Source organism: Helianthus annuus, chromosome 14, assembly GCF_002127325.2.
Source record: "Helianthus annuus cultivar XRQ/B chromosome 14, HanXRQr2.0-SUNRISE, whole genome shotgun sequence".
In the NCBI taxonomy this organism is placed as follows: domain Eukaryota; kingdom Viridiplantae; phylum Streptophyta; class Magnoliopsida; order Asterales; family Asteraceae; genus Helianthus; species Helianthus annuus.
The window spans coordinates 153471927-153493296 of record NC_035446.2 but is presented as its reverse complement, the minus strand read 5'-3'; the positions used below and the strand labels follow the sequence as shown (position 1 = coordinate 153493296).

The 21370-nt window shown below is 34.3% G+C and overlaps 2 protein-coding genes across 2 annotated transcripts; both read left to right on the top strand.

Annotated features, from left to right (window-relative positions):
- Positions 1-231: 231 nt before the first annotated feature.
- On the top strand, positions 232-2736 carry LOC110904435 (probable E3 ubiquitin-protein ligase LOG2). Its single transcript, XM_022150285.2, has 3 exons — positions 232-1105; positions 1928-2420; positions 2510-2736. The coding sequence occupies exons 1-3, from the start codon at positions 600-602 to the stop codon at positions 2627-2629; spliced, it is 1119 nt and encodes a 372-aa protein (XP_022005977.1). The 5' UTR covers positions 232-599; the 3' UTR covers positions 2630-2736.
- An 11738-nt stretch (positions 2737-14474) lies between these two features.
- Positions 14475-18037, top strand: LOC110904436. Its single transcript, XM_022150286.2, has 7 exons — positions 14475-14807; positions 15926-16444; positions 16521-16695; positions 16773-17082; positions 17157-17320; positions 17395-17474; positions 17553-18037. Exons 1-7 carry the CDS (start codon positions 14730-14732, stop codon positions 17892-17894), a joined length of 1668 nt encoding a protein of 555 aa, XP_022005978.1. The 5' UTR covers positions 14475-14729; the 3' UTR covers positions 17895-18037.
- The last annotated feature ends 3333 nt before the right edge of the window (positions 18038-21370 follow it).

The following is a 21370-nucleotide window of genomic DNA, read 5'->3' as shown; positions in this document are numbered from 1 at the left end:
GTATTTCCACTAAAATTTATCACTAGTGATGAAATAATATTTGATGACATTACAAAACTTGATTGAGAGTTGTGAGTGAGTTATGAGTGATGACCACCCTACCACACGGGATTAAACTTGTGTCTCTAGAACCCAAACTTTAGTAAAGTGACAGATGAACCATTTCACATGAAAAAAAGTGCATGTCTTTTAAGTACAAATGTTCTAACTACATGAGATTTTAACCTACACAGAAATACATGTTTTGCCGATAATGGCGTAGGCGTTTCAGAGTGGATCTTCTTTACGTGACCCATCACCCATTCACCCCCTTTTTCCCACACCCAAAACACTCACCAACTCTCTCTATTCTTCACAAAAAGGTGTCAATAGTATACAAAGCACAAACCCCCTCTCTCTCTCTCTCATCATTTTATCCCCATATTTGATCACTTTCTTTTCTCCATTTTACAATTTCTTGCTTCTTATTCTTGATCAAAAACAGAGCTAACCCATATCATGATTTCTCAGCACTTCTTATTCCCCATCTGATCATTAATCTTGGTGATCAAGATTTGATTTTTATCTGATTATAATTTGATTTTGATCTCTTAACAATAATGGGTAACGTTGGGAGTAACAGCTCCAACGGCCGGCGAAGACACAGCGGCAGCAGACGTGGAACCACCCAAAACCACCCTGCACCACCACCGCCGCAACCACCACAGCCGGAGATCAACGCCAATCGATACGTATTCGCCGCAGCCACACCATACCCTTCCCAATACCCTAACCCTAACCCTAATTCATCTGCCCCTCATCCCCCTTATTACCAATACCCCACCGGAGCATACTACCCGCCGCCGCCGCCCGCAGCACCGTTACCTGCTCCGTACGATCACCACCACCGTGTGCCGGTGGACCCTGCCGCTCAGGCGATGGTGGGTGGGAGGTACCCTTGTGGGCCTGTGATGCACTCGCCTACACCTTATGTTGATCACCAAAAGGCGGTTACTATTAGGAATGATGTTAATCTCAAGAAAGAAACTTTGAAGGTTGAACCTGATGAACAAAACCCTGGGAAGTTTCTTGTTGTTTTTACTTATGATGCCACTGTTGCTGGCAGGTAAAATTTTCATTCTTTGTTTTGACTTTTTGTCAACATTTTGTTAATCATGTATATTTACTGTTATGGGTATGGATTGACTGGGATGGTTGTGTTGTTTGGATTTACTTTGACTGGTTGACTGGTCTATTTTGGCCTACAAAGGGATAATTCCATTATATGCTTTGTTAGTGGATGGTTTGATGAAGTAGTTATCAGTTTTAGGATAATATGCAATCTAGCTTGTTCTGTGTGCTTTGTTGACATGGAGAGATAAAAGGGGACCAATAGAAGAGGCCAAGAGGGTGATGTGTTACTTCCACTTCATTTGAATCATATTATCAAATTGTCATCAAGTGATTAAGTGATCAAGCTTTAGTTAAAAAGTTGATTGTTATAAGTGCGACTAGAATACGGTCTCCAATTAGAATTTTGTTGTTGCTAATGTGAACTGAGGTGTGTTTGAACTTGGTTTTTGCTCGTCTTTTGAGTATGGTCTCGATGATGACAAATTTACTTCAGCATGGTGAGAAGTGAGAACTTTTGTTTTATAATAAATATCATAAATATTTAAGTAAGCATGAATTGGGTTAGATTTAGTCGAAGTATATTATTTAAGCGGAGGACCGACTTAGTGTTGCATCGAAAGAAAACTAATTGGGTTGATCAATATATGTTGTCACTTCACTTGGGATTTTTTTTTTTACTTTTTTTTAAGATGAACTGTCAAACTGCTACTTTTACATAAATACTCGTTACATATTTCCCATCTATATGAAGAGCGTTTGGAGGTTGCATATAAACGACTCATTTTGCATTGTTTTTATGTTATTCTGTTTGCAGCATTACCCTCTATTTCTTTGCGAAAGAAGGCGAAGACTGTAACATGAGTGCAACAAAAGAAGACGTGCTTCCACCAATCACAGTGAGCTTCCAACAAGGTTTGGGCCAGAAATTCCGACAAGAATCCGGGACTGGTATCGACTTCTCAGCATTTGACGAATCAGAATTGGTAAAAGTGAGTGAAACAGGGGTATATCCTCTAGCAATAAAAGCAGAAGCAACTCCACACGTATCAGAAGACGGGACAACAGACGCTAAATCTACCAATTCTCAGATAACCCAAGCAGTGTTTGAGAAAGATAAGGGTGAATATCAAGTTAGAGTAGCCAAACAGATCTTGTGGGTTAATAAAATGCGATACGAATTGCAGGAGATTTACGGAATTGGTAATTCGGTAGATGGTGGTGATTTTGATGGAAATGATCCTGGTAAAGAATGTGTTATATGTTTATCCGAACCTCGGGATACTACAGTTCTTCCTTGCCGTCACATGGTAAGTGTTTATCTGAGTTTGAACAATTTATAGTTGACGCGTTTTGTGATGTACGAGGGGTTGATATAATTTGTTGGGTTTGGTTTCAGTGTATGTGCAGTGGGTGTGCTAAAGTATTGAGGTTTCAGACGAACCGGTGTCCGATATGCAGGCAGCCTGTGGAGAGGCTTTTGGAAATTAAGGTGAGCAATGGAGCTGAAGAAGAGTGATTATTACCATAAATCATCAACATTTTATGTTGTAATGCTGTTTTTCTTATGAAACATGTTTGTATGTTTGTGTATTCAAGTTGATTGGTGTTTTTAAGTTTTGTTTTGCATAGGTTTTACATGGTAAAACCAGTATATTATTCTGATTGATTTGGGTATTTTTCTGAAAAAAAAAAAGAAAGTTTTGATAAGTAAAGTTTCTCTCTTTTATTAGACAATTGATTTATAGTGAACCGATTATAATATATTTTTTAGTTTTTTTTAATTTTAATTTTTTTTATTTTAAGATACAGGCTGCGTTTGCAGCCAGAACGCATACCTGTACATATACTTTAAACCCTTTTTTATCCTCTTAGTCCACCCGTACTGTAGCGCATTATGGCGCCATTTTCACCCATCAAGCCCCATAGCGCCGGGTACACCGCCCTCTAGGCGCTATGGACAAAAAAATTTCCTCTCGTAATATGCATAGCGGCGTGTTCATGGTGGTTTCTCTCTGACACATATATATACATACACATATATGTATAATTGAAGGGTATAATCCCACTACACACTCATGTGATATAACCCCCATCTCTTACACAAACGTCATGTTTCACATAACTCCACATCATAAGAAGTGATGGGGGGTGACCGCTACACATGGAAATTAAGACCAACCTTCTTTAACTTTTTTTTGAACGGCCAACGAATCCTTCAAATGGGCTACTGGCGAAATTCACCATATCGGGATACATTCGCCTTCCGAACTAGGGAAAACCCTCACCTAGGGCTGAAGCTATTAGTTGTCATTTATCTCATTTATAAGTAACATATTAGTTGTCATTAACTGGACTACCTTTTCCAAACCTAACCGTCTATAATCAAAACTGACCAGTTATGAAAAACAAAAAAAACCCGATAAAAATCGATTATAGATTTGGCTTTAGATCATAACCAAACCTAAAGAACCCATATTCACCCTGCTACATAATCTAAATGGTACTTGACCTGTAGGGGTGAGCAGAAAACTGACGGTTCGGTTTTCGGATTTTTAATAACCGAAAATTTCCGTTCAGTTTTTGGATAACCATTTTCAATGACCAAACTAAACCGATAAGTTACAACAGTAGACCCAATCCATATATTTTTATGTTTAAGTTTAAGTTGTTTTAATGTTTAACCCATACTAGTAGAAATTATTAATTTTATTCTTGAATGTTTAGCATTTATAATAAAAACATTAACATGTTTATTTATAATTGAAATGATTTGTTTATTGGCTACAAGAAATAACAAAATTTAGTGTAAATATTAAATGATCTTTAAAGTATTATAAAAGAAAAAATCTTATTAAAATCTTTGGAGATACATAAAAATATATTAGAATGTTATGTATATATGAACTATATATTAATTAAAAAGGTTAAAAAATAACTTAATTGTAAACATTCAAAAAATATTCTTAAATTTTGGATTATACATTTTATTTTTGAATCTTATGTGAATTTTTTCTAAAAGCCAAACCGAACTTACTAAAACCGAAACCAAAAAAACCGAAACCGAACGATTTCAAAAACCGAAAACCAAACATTTAAGTTAAAATTTTGATTTTATCACAAAACCGAAGCAAACCATGCACACCCCTACTTGACCATATTGAAGTCAGATGACATGTAAGGATGTCCTATAATGCCAGATGACATGATTTACGAAAATACACGACGTTGTTTAAAAGAAAAGAAGGATCTGTCTTATGGAAGGCTGTCCCAAGGCATTCAAGTGGGTTTACTGTACCACTTAATAAAAAAAATATGACATATCATGACGTGGAGTAGTAAAAAAGAAACATTAACATATTTTGTAGAGCCAATTAAATGATGAAAACGAGTTTACAACATGAATGAACTAATGGTTGAATTATTGACACCCACTTGCTATTTCATCATGTCATCAAGAACTCATTGCTTTAAATTGCCTTAATGGAACTAAAACAATCATTTGTTTTTTGCAACATAAATCAACACAAAGAAGATTCGATTTTGATATGTGTATATATAGGGATAACCCAATAACTCTCTTCTGCTTTTTTAGCTTTTTTGATTTAACTAATTTTTAGAAGCAGAAAAAAAAAGTTTTTAATTTTTTAATTTTTTGACAAGGTCGGTATGGATAAAATCATAAAAATCTTACATACAAATCAAAGTTAGTAATAACAAGTCATAATTACTAATTAAAAATTTAATAAAATAAAACATCTGTGCTTGTGTATGGGTTCTATTATTTTAGTTTATCACCTATAAAAAATTACTTTAAAACGCTTTGCTGCTGGCTTGGAGCCTGGAAGAGGTACCAACGAACTAAACAGATAAGGCAAATAAAGAAAACAAAAAGATAAATAAATAGAAAAGTACAATAATTACAACTCTTTAAATCACTTTCAACACGATTTTAAAATTTTTCTTTATTTATTTGTATATACACTAATTATTATTATTGTCTTAAAAAAGTATTTGGTTCACCGAGGACGTTACTGTTAGATTCTTAATGTAGATAAGTCGCCTAATAAAACAAATAGCTTGGCGTCACCAATAAGAAAACCACACAAATAAAATGATTTTTGTTAATATAATAACAATAATAATGATAACTACACAAAGTACTTGCTTAAATTAGTAAAAAAGTCATTTATAGTTTTGATTTAAAAAGGAGAACTATTCACTTTATATTAGCTCTCTGTTGACTGCAAATTTATCTCAACATGTATTTAGTAAATTTACTACTTTAGGAGGCGAGGGTTCGAGCCTCATATGAGGCATTAGGAGTAAAAATAGTTGGTGTAAGGTTAGCTTTAAAATAATTCATATAATAAATTAAAAATAATTGGTTATTGTTATTTTATAATTTCTTTAATCATATTTTGCAAGTTATGTTTCATATAATAAATTAAAAATAATTGATTATTGTTATTGTATAATTTCTTTAATCATATTTTGCAAGTTATGTTTCATATAAGAAATTAAAAATACTTGATTATTGTTATTGAATAATTTCTTTAATCATATTTTGCAAGTTATATATGTAAGTGGTGCACTACTTTCATATGTCAAACGGCACTTGTTAAAAGTAAATCATTGTCTAGAGCAATGGAGTCCACAAATTCAATGTAAAACGCACGAATCCTAATTTTAATTAGCATGATTATACGGTTAAAATATGAAGTGGTTAATTTTAACTCATAGTATTATCCGTATGTTATTGTATTTTGTTAAAGTAATCCAGATGTTTTGCGTTAAAGTTCCCACCAATTACTCTAAAGTGCTTGATTTTTAAATCAATGTATTATTTATATGCTATTGTATTTTGTTAGAGAATCTGTAATTCATAGGCTCCGTCTTAAAGCTCTCGTCAATTGTTCCACAAATCTTTTAAATTTTTTTAATTCTTTCTCTCTCACGTAAATAGTCGGTACTTTTTACGGACTGCAGAGGTGGTCCCAACCTTGATCACTAGGGATGCTTAAATAGCGATCGATGTTGCGACTAAAAACTAATAATGTTACAAAAATTCCCGGTCACTAAATTTGATCGCAAAAGTATTCCAATTGTAGAAAATGATCACAACACTTGTGACGAGGGTTTAAACGACCATCAAGACCAACCACAAATGGTCGTTTGTAGTAAAAATATATATATATATATAACACACTCCACCAGAAACACATAACAATCACACAAACATATAATGAAATTGCAAACAAACAATAAAAAACAACACCCATAAATCATACGTATCGAATCACACACAATCCAAATATGTAAAATAATCCCACAAATAAGTCTTGTCACAACCAGTGGCGGTGGCATATGGAAGGAGTTTCTCCAGCGATGATGGCACAAAACCGGTTAAACCACGGAGAATGTAAAAGTTAGGGTTTAGAGAGAGAAGATGAAGCAGACGGTGAGGTTCGTTGTGGTGGTTGTGGCGGTAGTGAGTGGTCGTTGTTTGAGGCGGTACTTTTGGGTTTTCAAAGAGAAAAAAGATGGTGACGGTTGTGGTTTTGTTGTGGTCGAGGTGTTGGTTTTGTTAACCTTCAGTCTTTGAGCTAAAAGAGGGTGAGTCATAGTTTTCTAAGCACATAGTTTTCCATCAATTAAATAAACCATCATGTATAGATCAGAATAATTTATAATATTTATTATAAAATTATATTTTCTTATTTAAATATCCACTAACCATCTTTGATATTCTTACCGTACATTAATAATTTTAACTGTATGTGTGAATTTTATTAGGGATTTTTAGGTATTTTCTCCTGTTAAGAAGCCTTATTACATATTTCTTCAACTCCTAAATTTAGTTACATGTTTTCTACTCCTAAAGAAGCCTTATTACAGCCAATGAGCTAGTGGTGGAGTGGTAAGGAAGAGACCTTGTGTTCTAAGTGACCTAAGTTCAATTCCTGCCTCTAGCATTTACTTTCTGCGGCACCTGGTGATGATGGGAGACTAGGCGAGTAGGCGGCGATCGCTAGTTCGATCCTTGAACTGAGCGGGTTTTACCTCACCGCATTGTCGTGCCTTCGGGCGAGTGTTCACGGGCTTCGGCCCTAGGTGAGGGTTTTCCCCGGTTCTGAAGACGAGTGTATCCTGATGTGGTGAATTTCGCCAGTAGCCCATTTGGAGGATTCGTTGACCGTTCAAAAAAAGAAGGCCTTATTACATATTTTCTCTTTCTAAAGAAGGCTTATTACATATTTCCCCAATCTCTTAATTTAATTACATATTTAACCTTCCTAAACCCCATATATTACATATTTATCTATTTCATTAAAAATACTCTTATAAAATTACTATTTTACCCTTATTGAGTTTATTAAATAATTACATATTTCCCATTCTAATAAAATCAGTTACATAAAAAGTATAACATTAAAAATATGTTTTTTTTTTTCTTTTTTTATATGAACTCTTTATTTAATTACCTATTCAATAAAGGCTACTGGTTCAAGCATTCAAAATAATGCTTCTGCTTGCTTCATCAGGGTCGTATTCGAATTCCTATGAAACAGGTATATAAGTATATAACTTATATTTCTTCCAATATTCATTCACACATTTACAAATATAAATTATTGACTTATTAAATTACCACTAACGATTTGTCAATTGTGCAAATCGTAATATAGATAATCAGATCTGAAATAAAAAAACTATGTTTATGGTGTTTTCACCATGGTATCATATTGTTTCAAATAAGAAAAAAACATTACAAAGTATCCGTGATAATTTGTAATCGACATAAGGACTAATACCTTTACTAACCATTTCTTTAAAGAGCTCTTGCGCAACATCCCCTTCTTTATTTTTTCATAAATGTTAATAAAGAGTTCATATGAAAAAGCAAAAAAAAAAAAACATACTTTTAATGTTAGATTTTTTATGTGACTGATTTTGTTAAAACGAGAAATATGTAATTAGTCATTTAGTAAACTCACTAATGGGTAAAATAGTATTCTATAAGAGTATTTTTAGTGAAATGGATAAAAATGTAATATATGGGATTTAGAAAGATGAAATATGTAATTAAATTTAGTGATTGGGGAAATATGTAATAAGTCTTCTTTACGAAGGAGAAATATGTAATTAAATTTAGGGATTGAGGTAATATGTAATAAGGCTTCTTAGGAGGGAAAAATATGTAAAAATCCCTTATTAGGGATTTTTACTTACTTAAATAATTATCATCTATTTTCTAAATATAAACTAACTAGGTTATAACCCCGTGTATTACACGGGTTGAATAAATTAACTCTATATACTAAATAATAAAACAATATATCTTTAAAAACCTCCTTCATTCCACGGGTTGAATAAATGTAATTTTATATATTAAATAATAAAAAAGTTATATCTATAAGAACCATATTGTATGGGTTTAATAAATATAATTTTATATACCAAATAATAAAAAAAAGGTTATATCTTTAAAACCACGTGTATTACACGGGTTAAATGTAAATTGTTTACCAAATAATAAAAAAAATTAGAGAAAAATGCCCGGATAGTCCCTGTGGTTTCGCCTTTTTTCACCTATAGTCCCCAACTTTCTAAAATTACCTGAATAGTCCCCAAGTTTTCAATTTTCGTTCCCGGATAGTCCCTGGGTCTAACTTCAGTTTGTTTTCTCTGTTAAGAGGGTGTGAAATGACAAAAATACCCTTTCCTTAAAAAGGCCAAACCACGGGGACTATCCGGACGTCTTCTTCATTTTTATTTGTAAAACCCCACCACCACACTTCATCTTCAACCTCCACCCACCATCACCCTCCTCCACCCTCCACCATCACCGCCACAGTCACTCTCCACCAAATAGGCCCACCAAATGGATTCTGGAGATGTAGATAACGAGAACCCAAACCTTTGAAAAGCCGACAGATTGCAAGTAGAATTATGCAATGATGATATTTAACCTGCTATCATCTACAACAAATTACTCTACAAAAGTAATATTTTTATGAAACATGAAAATAACTAGAATCTGCATCTTATTTAATATACAACAGAAGGTATGAATCAATCAATAAGCACAAATAATAGCCAACCATCTGAACCTCCTCCCCTCCCACCTTCATCAGCCTCCTCCGCCTCCTCGTCCGACATCTCCGCCTCCTCGTCCGACTACTGGACCTCCTCCCCTCCCACCTTCCTCAGCCCGTTCTGCAGCTCCGTTGCAGATATCATACCGTCCCCGTTCTCGTCAAAGTAGTTGAAAACCTGATGAATTTCATCGGAGTTGCAAGAAATTGGTGCTGAGAAAGATGGGGGTTTCGTGGATGGGGAGGATAACAATCGACGGAAGAATCTAGTGAACGAGGAACCTGGAGATGTGGGTTTTGTTGAGGATCCGTAAGAACTCATGGCTGAATATAAATGGATTGATGTTCTCAACTCACCTATATCTGAACATATTGAGTGGATGGTGGTGAAAGGTGGATGGTGGTGGTGAAAGGTGGATTGATGTTCTCAACTCACCATGATTGTTGCAGGTTCCCGGTCGTTCATGGTGTTTTTCCGGTGATGCAGGTCAGCAGGTGGTTATTGTTATGGTGGTTGTTTATAAGGGGTGAATTGGAGCCAAGGGTGCAGGTTGTCGGTGGTTTGATTGATTGTTGCAGGTTGCCAGTCACCGGTTGTTGATGGTGGTTCAATTGTTGTTATTTGAAGAGGATATGGTGGTTGAAGAGTATGAGTGGCGACGGTGGGTCTGAGATTAGAGAGAAAGAGGGAGAAAGTGGGAGAAAAAGGGTTGGGTAGATGGTGGGGCTCCTTCTTTATTAGTTTTTTAATATTAAGGGCATTATAGTCATTTTACATCAACTTAACTGAGAAAAGTAACCTCCATCCACGACAGGGACTATCCGGGAACGAAAATTGAAAACTTGGGGACTATTCAGGTAATTTTAGAAAGTTGGGGACTATAGGTGAAAAAAGGCGAAACCACAGGGACTATCCGGACATTTTTCTCAAAAAATTATATATTTAAAAACCCCCGTGTGTTACATGGCTTGAATAAATATTATTTTATATACCAAATAATAAGAAAATTTTATTTAAAAAAACTAATGGATATAACTTGGTACGCGACAGATATGATGATTGCGGAGATGATTATTGAAAAGAAGATACAGTGGTCAAACATTTGAGTGATAAAATATAAATTAGATTTAAATAACTCGTAATAAATCTAATTTTATATATAAAGTAATATTGAAAGTTTATATACAATTTGTTTAAAAATTATGTAATAAAATCGATATAATAATTTTTTTGATAAGGAAAATAAAAATAAATATTATATTCTACTCGACATTTAAAGTAGGATAACACTTAATATTATTTTTTTTATTTATTTAGTAATATAAGATAGAAAAAATATCATTGAATATTTGGGAGGTTGTATAATAATAAATGGGTTAACTGTATTATAATGTCATATGTTTTTAGTTATATATTTTTTGAATTATTTAAAAAAATTAAGACTTTGTTATTATTAGTAAAATCAATGATTTTATATTTGTAATTTTGTTTGGTACTATTTTAGTAAAAAGTGGATATTATACATATAACTATATTATGTCTTAATTATTGATGTCATCCAAAATGTTTTTCAATTTTATGTCTAGCATTATATATACTATGGTAAAAGTTTAAAGTTTATTAGAGATAATTACGTCATCGAAAATAATAAGAGCAAATTTATACTATATAATAAAAGAAACAATTTAGAGGACACTTATATTACAAATAAAAAGTAAGTGTCTGTCATACGATATAGAATGTCCCCCTTGTTGGGTTAGGCTAAAGGAAAACTATTTCGGCTGGCAAGATTATGTTGAAGGCGGAATCAAAGAAAGTTGCTAAGTATGAAAAAGCTTGTGTTGAAGATCAACATTTCTTCATTCCCCTTGCCTTTAATACTTTTGGTTCCCTTGCTCCGGAAGTTGTCGGATTCCCTTGATAAAGTGCAAAATGTCGTGCAAAACAATTTTCAACGTCGAGGAATCAAAGTTTTGTTTTCGATAGAATTGGATTTGCTATTAAAAAAGAAGTTACGGCGCAGCTTGTTGCATGTCTACCTGCCATTCTTATGTTATTTTCTGTATCAATATAAAATTATTCCATATCGGTGAATCAAAGGGTTAATTTTAAAAGAAAGAAAAATAAATTATTAAACTATTATATTAATTTATGATGGTAAAATGTATCTATATAAAATTATTCCGGTGAATCAAAGGGTTTATTTTAAAATAAAGAAAAATAAACTATTAAAACTATTATATTAATTTACTAAGGTAAAAATTAATAATATTGTGTTTTTAAATACATATTTAAAACTAATAATATTATACGTCTTATCTAAAATCTAAATTTATTATTAAGTTATAAAAGAAATATTACGTAATAGTTGATTAATATCAAAACTTAATAATATTTTGTTTTTAAATACATATTTAAAAAGATATTAAATTAAAATAATAATTATCCGTAAGATATGGCCTAATATGATGACAAGTGTCCTCTAAATGGTTTCTTTTATTATATAGTATAGATTACTATCAATCTATATGTTATTTCAAAATCGTTTATATTAAAAATATCTAAGTTATTTAAACATCGCTTATAATTTGTATAAGTGATGATATTCAATCATATGGTTCTCGATGGATATATATCATTTTAAGCATTTGGGTTTACTCTTTCGTTTGTATTTATGTAATTGTCAGTAACATACGTGCATGGTTAAACGTTTTAACACATGTTTTTTTAATTTTAACGATTCCACAGCAACGCGCAGGGTCTCAAAAACTAGTTATATTATATTCAAACACAAAATCACATTACATATATCTATTTAAAATCAAATATGATGTAATATTATTATATTTTCAAAATTTCATATTTACCTCCTACACTATATATAATATACGTTTTAACCTGTTTAACTTTTTATTAATTTATTTTTCTTAGATAACGTGCGTTCGTTAGATTAAAAAAAACTAAATAGACAGTTATTTAATTTTTTTCTTGAGGTTTTGGTATAAAATTGATTAAAAACAAGGTTGTGTTCGAAGTAGATTCTTTTCTTAGTATCGTAAGCTATATCAAGTGCCGTTGTTGTAACGGTGCCGTGACAAACGAAACCAATATCAACTAGACAACGTCGATACCGATATTGGTATTTTCGGGACCTATATCGGTATTTGTTTTTATGGTTTCCAACCGGTGTAACAAAACATTATCTTTTTAGTAACGACTTTATTTTTTTGTTACATTTTATTTTTTGAGTTATATTAGACAACTTTTGTGTAATTAAACTATTTTTAACAATTTTTTTTTTTGTATCGTATGAGTTGTGTTAAGAATAATGTATTTTTATGTTGTAAATGATATAAATTGCCAGTATCGTACCGATAACTAATGGACGTTGATATTGGTATTTAATTTTATTTTCTAATTGATTTAAAACACGTGTCATTATCCTTAGGCATATCACAACTTTATTTTCTTTTGTTTTAACTCCGATAATTATAATAAATTTCGGTATCTTAATGAAACAAATTAATAGTTACCAATTCACAAGGTGTAAGAGTAAATTGCCATTTTAGTCCCTGAATTTTATCCAAATTTGTCATTTTAGTCCAAATACTTTTTTTTTTGCCTCTGGGTCCCTGACTTTTCCTTTTTGTTGTCAATTTGATCACATACACTAACTCCATCCAAAAACTCCATCTTTAACCAGGGGTATTTTGGGGATTTTCATTTAAATCTTTTCAATTGCCATTTTGATCCAATTCCAAAAAATCAAAAAAATTCCAAAAAATCAAAAAAATTCCAAAAAATTCTAAAAAATAATAAAAATTCTAAAAAATCATAAAAATTCTAAAAAAATACAAAAAATCCGTTTCGGCGCGAACCGTTTCGAACCCGAACCGTTTCGAGCTGAACCATTTCGAGCTGAGCGGTTTCGAGCTTAATCGTTTCGAGCTGAGCCGTTTCGACGCGAACCGTTTCGAGCCGAACCGTTTCTAGCTGAACCGTTTCGAACCCGAACCGTTTCGAGCTGAACCGCTTCGACGCGAACCGTTTCGAGCTGAACCGTTTCGACCCGTACCTTTTCGAACCGAACCGTTTCGAGCTGAACCGTTCCAAAAAATCAAAAAAATTCCAAAAAATAATAAAAAATAATAAAAATTCTAAAAAACCATAAAAATTCTAAAAAATTCTAAAAAATCCAAAAAATTCATTTCGGCGCGAACCGTTTCGAACCCGAACCGTTTCGAGCTGAACCGGTACCGTCGAAACGGTTCAGCTCGAAACGGTTCGGTTCGAAACGGTTCAGCTAGAAACGCTTCTGTTCGAAACGGTTCAGCTAGAAACGCTTCTGTTCGAAACGGTTCAGTTCGAAACTCGTACCGTTTCGACGCGAACCGTTTCAGCTCGAAACGGTTCGGGTCGAAACGGTACGGGTCGAAACGGTTCGCGTCGATACGGCTCAGCTGGAAACGGTTCGGGTCGAAACGGTACGGGTCGAAAGGGTTCGCGTCGAAACGGTTCAGCTCGAAACGGTTCGGGTTCGAAACGGTTCGCGCTGAAACGGATTTTTTATATTTTTTTAGAATTTTTATTATTTTTTAGAATTTTTTGGAATTTTTTTGATTTTTTTGAATTGGATCAAAATGGCAATTGAAAACATTTAAAATGAAAATCCCCAAAATACTCCTGGTTAAAGATGGAGTTTTTGGATGGAGTTAGTGTATGTGATCAAAATGGTAACAAAAGGGAAAAGTCAGGGATCCAGAGGCAAAAAAAAAACTATTTGAACTAAAATGACAAATTTGAAAAAAACTCAGGGACTAAAATGGCAATTTACTTCAAGGTGTAACCATGTGAATCCACACTAGTTTATTTTAAAAATCAAATATGCATTTAAAAACTAAAGGCATACAAATATGGTACTCCATTTTCCCACCTACAATTTATTTATCTTTTGCCTTTTGCCAAAGAACAAACTTAATCATCAAACATAAAGTCAACCATCTAATTATTTATTCAATTTTTTTTTAAAAGCCAGATAATAACATGTAAAAGGCGTTATTTAACATACAGGCAACATAGTTATATATCTAATTAGAAAAATGAGATTGAAATAATCAAATGATTAACATCAACTAGTTGATGGTTACCATTAAATTGAACCGGTCTACAAACAAAAGTGTATTAAAACAAAAATAAATAAATAAATAAAATAATAATAATAATTAGAAGTTGTGTATATGTTGAGTCTGAGTAGCCTTTGAGTAATTTTATGGTGGTGGTGTGTGCCGTGGTACGAGGAGGAGGTGGGTGTTGTTGGTGGCTCACAATTATCCAACCACCATTGTCGTTGTCACTGTCATCATCAATTTCTTGATTAACACTTTTCTGGGGTTTTATCAGGGTTTTCTTTTATATATATTATATATATTTTTCTCATCACCTCTGTCATTAGATGTATACATACTATTATATATAACAATTCACATATTGGAGAAGCTGTTATCATCATTCATTCATCTATGGCTAAACCTGATACTGATCAAGAATCTCCTGATAGCATCTCTTTGGATCTTCCAGCTCCTCTGTTTATTCACAAGGTATCTTAATTCAAATGCAATCTTTATTTGAAAACACACACAGTTGTTATGTAAATTAAATTGCATCTTGTGATCTGGATTCTTGTTTTTTTTTTATGAATTTGACAAATTTTTATTCAAAAAGATGGTACCTTTTCATGTGAGTTATGGTGTGTTTCTCACATAATCACCCATAAAGTAAGTGGCGTACGGACTACGGAACACACTCGTGAATATTGGTTGATGATTGAATTGTATGATCTGGGGATTTTTTTTTTGAGGGTTTTGCAAAATTACCCTAAAAATGGATTCTTGTCATGTATAACATGTTGATAATTATTATTTTTTCTTTTGAAATTGGGGGATTTCAGATGTTTGAAGGATACCTCTTACACACATAAACTCTATTCTCTCTCTCTCTCTCACATATAGAGACAGAGTGTAAGCTGTGTATGAACTTACTTAAAGAGTATATGTTGATGAAATTGAGTTATATGATATGTTTTTTTTTTTTTTGGTTTTTATCTGATTTTGTGCAAAATTACACATAAAGATGTTTCTTTTTTGGTGTACATATGGGTTTGGGGTCTCACATAAACACACACACAGCACTGAGTGCTCTGACAATGGTCCTTTACAGTTATAAAGTCAGCATCTCTGATCTTTCTGTTATTGAACTCTTTTCTTTAGTTTTACAGTCATGATAAACAAATCTACCTACTTTGTGTTCTTGATCCTATAAATATTCACACTAAATTAGGCATATACAGTGGCGGATCCAGAGGTGTTTTGGGGGTTCTCGGGAACCCCCTTAGTTTGGAAAAAATTGAAAAAAATAGTGGAAATTTTGTATGATTTAAAAAAAATAGTGAGAATTAGTGAAAATCTACCAAAAGGAACCTGGTGGGAAAAATTTCTAGATCCGCCACTGGGCATATAAATTTGACTAGAAAAGTTTTGATTTTTAGTTTTGTGATCAGATATTTACATGGTATTTCTGGCAAAAATAGTTGATTCCATTGTGTGTTTTTTTTTTCAAGAAACAAGCTTATGCAGTTGACTTTTAAAAGTCAAAAGTCAAAACACCATAATTTTCAATCTCATACTACAAATGCATCTAATTATTGGCATATACTCAGGTTGGAGAAACGAGTGAAATAAGTGAAGTTACCACAACAACCGAAATAACTGAAGTCAACACCACCAGTCAACAATCAAAACAACACCACCTGGTCTTGGAGATACCAGAAAGAACATATGATACATCTACCAAAGACGATCTAACGCTAAACACGCCATTAACACCACAACAGACTCCGAAAAGAGTAAATTTTTCCCCATTACCTAGCCCCACATATATCTATTCCAAATATAATGAATCATCATCAAGCCCCTTATCAACCAGAGGTAAATCATCCATCAAAAGCCTAATTCCTAAATTAAGTTTCAAATTTAAAAACCGAAACTCGGAGATCGAAAAGGCTGCAATCCTAGCCCTCGGTGGCTCACCGTCAGAGATTCGAGAGAAGGCTAAAATGTCTAGAACATTATCATTCACAAAGTTATTCGCACTCAGATTGAAAAGAACATCGTCTTTACCCGTTACTCCTATCGCTCACTCAAATCCAGAGTCTGTGCATGGAAGAAACACCGTTGAAGTAAGTACAACGCTTTTGTCGGATTTTGCGAGCTAATAATAACCATGTTATTTGTTTTAATCCTTGCTCTTTACAGAAAGGTTGGATCCAACCGCCTATGCATCGTTCATATTCCGTTCCTGATTTGATTAAAGACGGAAGCGTAAATCAAATCGAGTCATTAGGTGGCGTATTCAGGATAATTCCCGCTACTGCAAAAGTTGCACAAGGAACACTTCCCACAAGTAATACGAATCCTACAACCGAAACTGGTAAACGAGTAAATGAACAATCCTGTGTGCGCTTAAACATTTTCTTGTTTTCAATAACTAATAATTTACACGTTTAGACGGAACCGATCATAAAGAAGAGGGTGAGGACATCGCAGAAGAAGAAGCTATGTGTAGAATATGTATGGTTGAATTAAAGGAAGGTGCCGATGATACCCTTAAAATGGAGTGTAATTGCAAAGGCGAGTTAGCGCTGGCCCATCAAGAATGTGCGATAAAGTGGTTTAGCATTAAAGGAAACAAAACTTGTGAGGTTTGCAAGCAAGAAGTCAAAAACTTGCCTGTTACTCTTTTAAGAATTCAGAGGTCTCAAAGCCGAATTCATAGGGGAAATGGAGCTTTGCATCAGTTAGAAGTTACTAGATACAGGTAACATGCTTATACGTAAACACATTCGATTTTTCAGAGACATATTATAATATAATATACTTTCTTTTTATCAGAGTATGGCAGGATGTACCCGTTCTTGTGATCGTTAGCATGCTTGCATACTTTTGTTTCTTGGAGCAACTTTTGGTAGATAAAATGGGTTCGGGTGCGATTGCTATATCTCTGCCGTTTTCTTGCATATTGGGTCTCCTTGCATCGATGACGTCAACAACGATGGGTATGTTTCCATCCCCATTATAGATTTGATCATATTTATTCGATGTAATAATAGTTTTTTTAATTTATGTTCAGTGAAGAGAAGGTATGCATGGGTTTATGCTGGTTTTCAGTTCGCTTTAGTGGTTGGTTTCGCACATATATTTTACTCGAAGGTAAGACAGAAATAGTAAAATCCTTCATGTTTGACATTTTAAGTCAAACTCACTGAATCCGTGTGAAAAAATTTACAGCTTGATGTGACCGGGGTTCTATCAGTTCTGCTTGCTACATTTGCGGGCTTCGGTGGTGCAATGTGCGTTACCTCGATTATTTACGAGTTTTTAAAATTGCGGGAAAGGTGGAACAATCGGCCAAGCCAACCTCACGGGACCCCAGAAATGGAACCGGAACCGGAACCGCCTCAGGAGTCATCGGAACCTGCTCATGCACCACAAAACGAGGCTCAACAATTAGGTGGTTCAGAACAGGCGGTTCAGCCACATCAACCCACAGACACAAGTCATAGACCTGAAAGTGAATCTGACCTGCAAGGAAGTCAAACCCAAGAGTCGGGTCGACAATCTGGACCGTAGCGGGTTTTGTTAGGTTCATTTGTTAAAAAAATTGGTAGCGCTGGTTGCTTAGTTACAACCGAAGCTAAGATTGTATAGAAACCCGTTAATGGTTTATGCTAATGAATCTTGAGTTTTGGTTTAATGGAGTTTGTAAATTTGTACCGCGAGGAGGGCAGTTTGGTCTTTCTTGAATAGTAAAGATCATGAATCATGATCATGAACTTCCACAACAGACTGATGAAGAACAGAAGCCCGACTCCAATATGCTTCTGAAAGCGACGGGTCGGCCTCTATGGCGGCATTGAGATCATTGATCGCCTCACTGTAACGCTTCACCTTTATACTATGTGAAACTCTTATCAAACAATTCAGCAGTATCACTAGATTTTCCATCTGTATGACCATAAACATACAAAAGAACCATGCAATATGCAGCTTCAGTCAAAGAACAAACAACCTGAAAAAATCTCTATGATAGATAACAAGCTGAGCCGCCTTGGCTTGGTTTGTAAACGAGCCGACCCGAGCCAAAGTTTACTCGGTTCGTGGCTCGCTCAAAGATGACTTTACATGGAACATAAATCCGACATTCCGACAGCAACAGATAAAAGGCTTATGGATTTGAGTCAAGTCTTAACAAGACTGGGATTAGGATGGTTTCCGTTTCAAGCCCACGAACACGTCTACATGTAACCCCTTCGTCAACAAAATTTTTGTTTTTGAACGACAACTTAAATTTTCACCATTTGCCCGCAATACTTATACAAAACTTAAAAGCTAAAAGAGTCATGAGTGTTTTGTTTAAACATACTTCTTTTATACACAGTTTGTGTTTTTTGCTCCAAGTTTATAATTTTAAAGCGGAAATAAAATAAATAAATTTTCACGTTGAGTGTTGAGTAACCGTGTTCGTGTAATGTGGTGGTGGAGTGGTGGTCGTGTGGCAGTGATGACAAGTGTACCAATGATGGCAGTTGTATGGGATATGGTGGCGGTGATGACGGAGAAAGTATGGAGCTGCTGAGACAGCCACAACTAGGGGTGTTCACGTTTTGATTTTTTCCAGTTTTTAGATCAAATCGTGAACCAAACCGTTAGTATTGTTTTTTATTTTTGTAAACCAAAACCTAACCGTGGAACTTTTAAACCGAACCGAACCAAATCGTTAATAATGGTTGGTTTCCTGGTTTGGGCTCGTTCCCGAAATTGCAGGAAAAAAAACAAGTTGTCGAAACTTGAAGTTATATCAAAACTTATGGCAAGTTGTTTACAATAATAACTAACTATGCGCATAGCTCAAAAAGCAAAAAGGCTGAAATATGTATTAAAACTCTGAATGTCTAATTAAATCTTCTAGGGTTGGAACTTTAGAATTTAAAAAACTCCTATACGGCCCAAACTTACTCTAGTGAAATATGGGAATGTGAAAATGGGTTTAACTGATTTGTGTCTAGTGAAATATGGGAATGTGAAAATGGGCTTTAACTGATTTGTGTTTTACATTAATTTAACTTTAGTTTACGACTTAAATTTATTTATGTCTCTCTCTACGAAATAGCAAAATGTCTGGTCCGATTTTATACGGCTGGTTTCGGTATAAAGCATAAATCAAACCGTTTGCTACGTTTTGAAAATGTTGAAACGACCGACCAAAGGTTAAGTAAAAAAGCCGACCGTGAAACCAAACCGATGTCTGGTTTAAGCGGCTTCACGGTTTGAAACCGAACCATGAATACCCCTAAACACAACCGCCCCATAATGTTTTGCAGGTCGTTATCTTATTTGACCAGAGAGTTGATAACACATATCCACCATCCCATTGTTCTCTAATTCTCCGAGAGAGTTAATATTTCTTAAAAAAGATAGTTAAACAATTTAAATTATAACGATGCACCGAACAATTTCATCTACAGTTAGTTATTGTGGTAAGGAATAATCTTATGAGTTATTTGAACATATCTCATATGGTAAAACATTGAGTAATAATTTTTTTAATACAAATCACACCAATGAAATTAATTCCAGTAATTTATAAATATAATATGATCATTTATTTTATTTTTTTAAACATAGCTTTAAAACACATAAGAAATGATGCCCGTCCCATCCTAAGTGATAAAGACAACCTAATATGCGATAGCCTCGCTTCAACATGAGAGGCTTGTAATAACGAAATGAATACATAATAGTAGAACAACCCCAATAAGGATGGGCAGGATGACAGGAAGACAACAACTGCCCGTCCCTTCCCAAACGATTAGATAACCTAGAATACAATAACTTCGTGTAACACCTCGAAAAATTTCGTCCAATAATGTCTTGACACGTGTCATAAGGTTCCGGTATGTGAAAACAGACTTTAGAGGGACTAAAAGTGACAAACAGTGAAAACTATGGAACGTAAGGGTCCAAAGTGTCAACAATGGATAAATAGACTCTATGATAACCCTACATAATGTTCATAACCTTAAACGGGTGGTTCATGGATCATACGACGCAGAAATTGCACAAAAGTGAGGAATTGCAAACTATAGGGGCCAAAAGTGTCAACATGTTTAATTTATACCTCTGAGTGAACTTTTGGCAGACCCGAAGCTTTGAGAAGCTAAAATATACTCACTAGAATATGTGGTAAAAATTTCATGAAGTTTCGTCAACGTATGAGAAAGTTATGGCCAAAACCGTACTTGAAGGACTAAAAGCGTCAACGTCGAATTTCATGGCTTTTCGGTTGAGCGCAAAGTTATCCGAGGACATTACCATGTAGGTAAATGTCCCAAGGTTCTTAAAAACCAAGTTTGGGGGTTTACGAGTCAAAATAAGCAGCCGAAACATCGCATGCAAGTTCAGGGACCAAATCTGCCATGTTTGAAACTTGTTTGACAGCAGCAGGGGTCAGGCGACCCGCCTGGACATGCCCAGGCGGGCCGCGTGGGACTACCAGTAACAGAAATCGCGAAAATGACCATTTTGGGTCCGAATTTGAAGTTGTAAACAGCTGTTATCACCTCTCTTTTGATCCAATGAAAGTCCTTGCATGCCTAGGCTACTGAGAACATGCTACTACCTCTGATTTCATCCATAAAACAGATCAAAAGCTCATTTCTTTGAGCTCATACATTGTGATCAAGAACATCCAACTTGTAAAACTCTCAAGACAACTTCCTGGAGCATTTCTGAACGTCAAGGCAACATCCTAGTGATAACTAAGCATCAATAGGACCTTTGTAAGCTCCTAATTCAGTCTCTAATTCGTTCTTGCATCGATTAATTGCTAAAAGTCAAACTATTGTTCTTATGCTTTGACTTTCTGATTAAGCGAGTTTTACTCAGTCATTTCTCAAATTGAAACCACACTTATGTTGGTAATTATGTGGGAAACAAACCCTCAAAAGGGTGTTCTCTGATTCCCACTATATGCATGTTAATTGTCGAGTCAAACTTGTTCTAAAAAGTCAACAGAAGTTGTTTTTGGCAAAATAAGCTTAAATGGT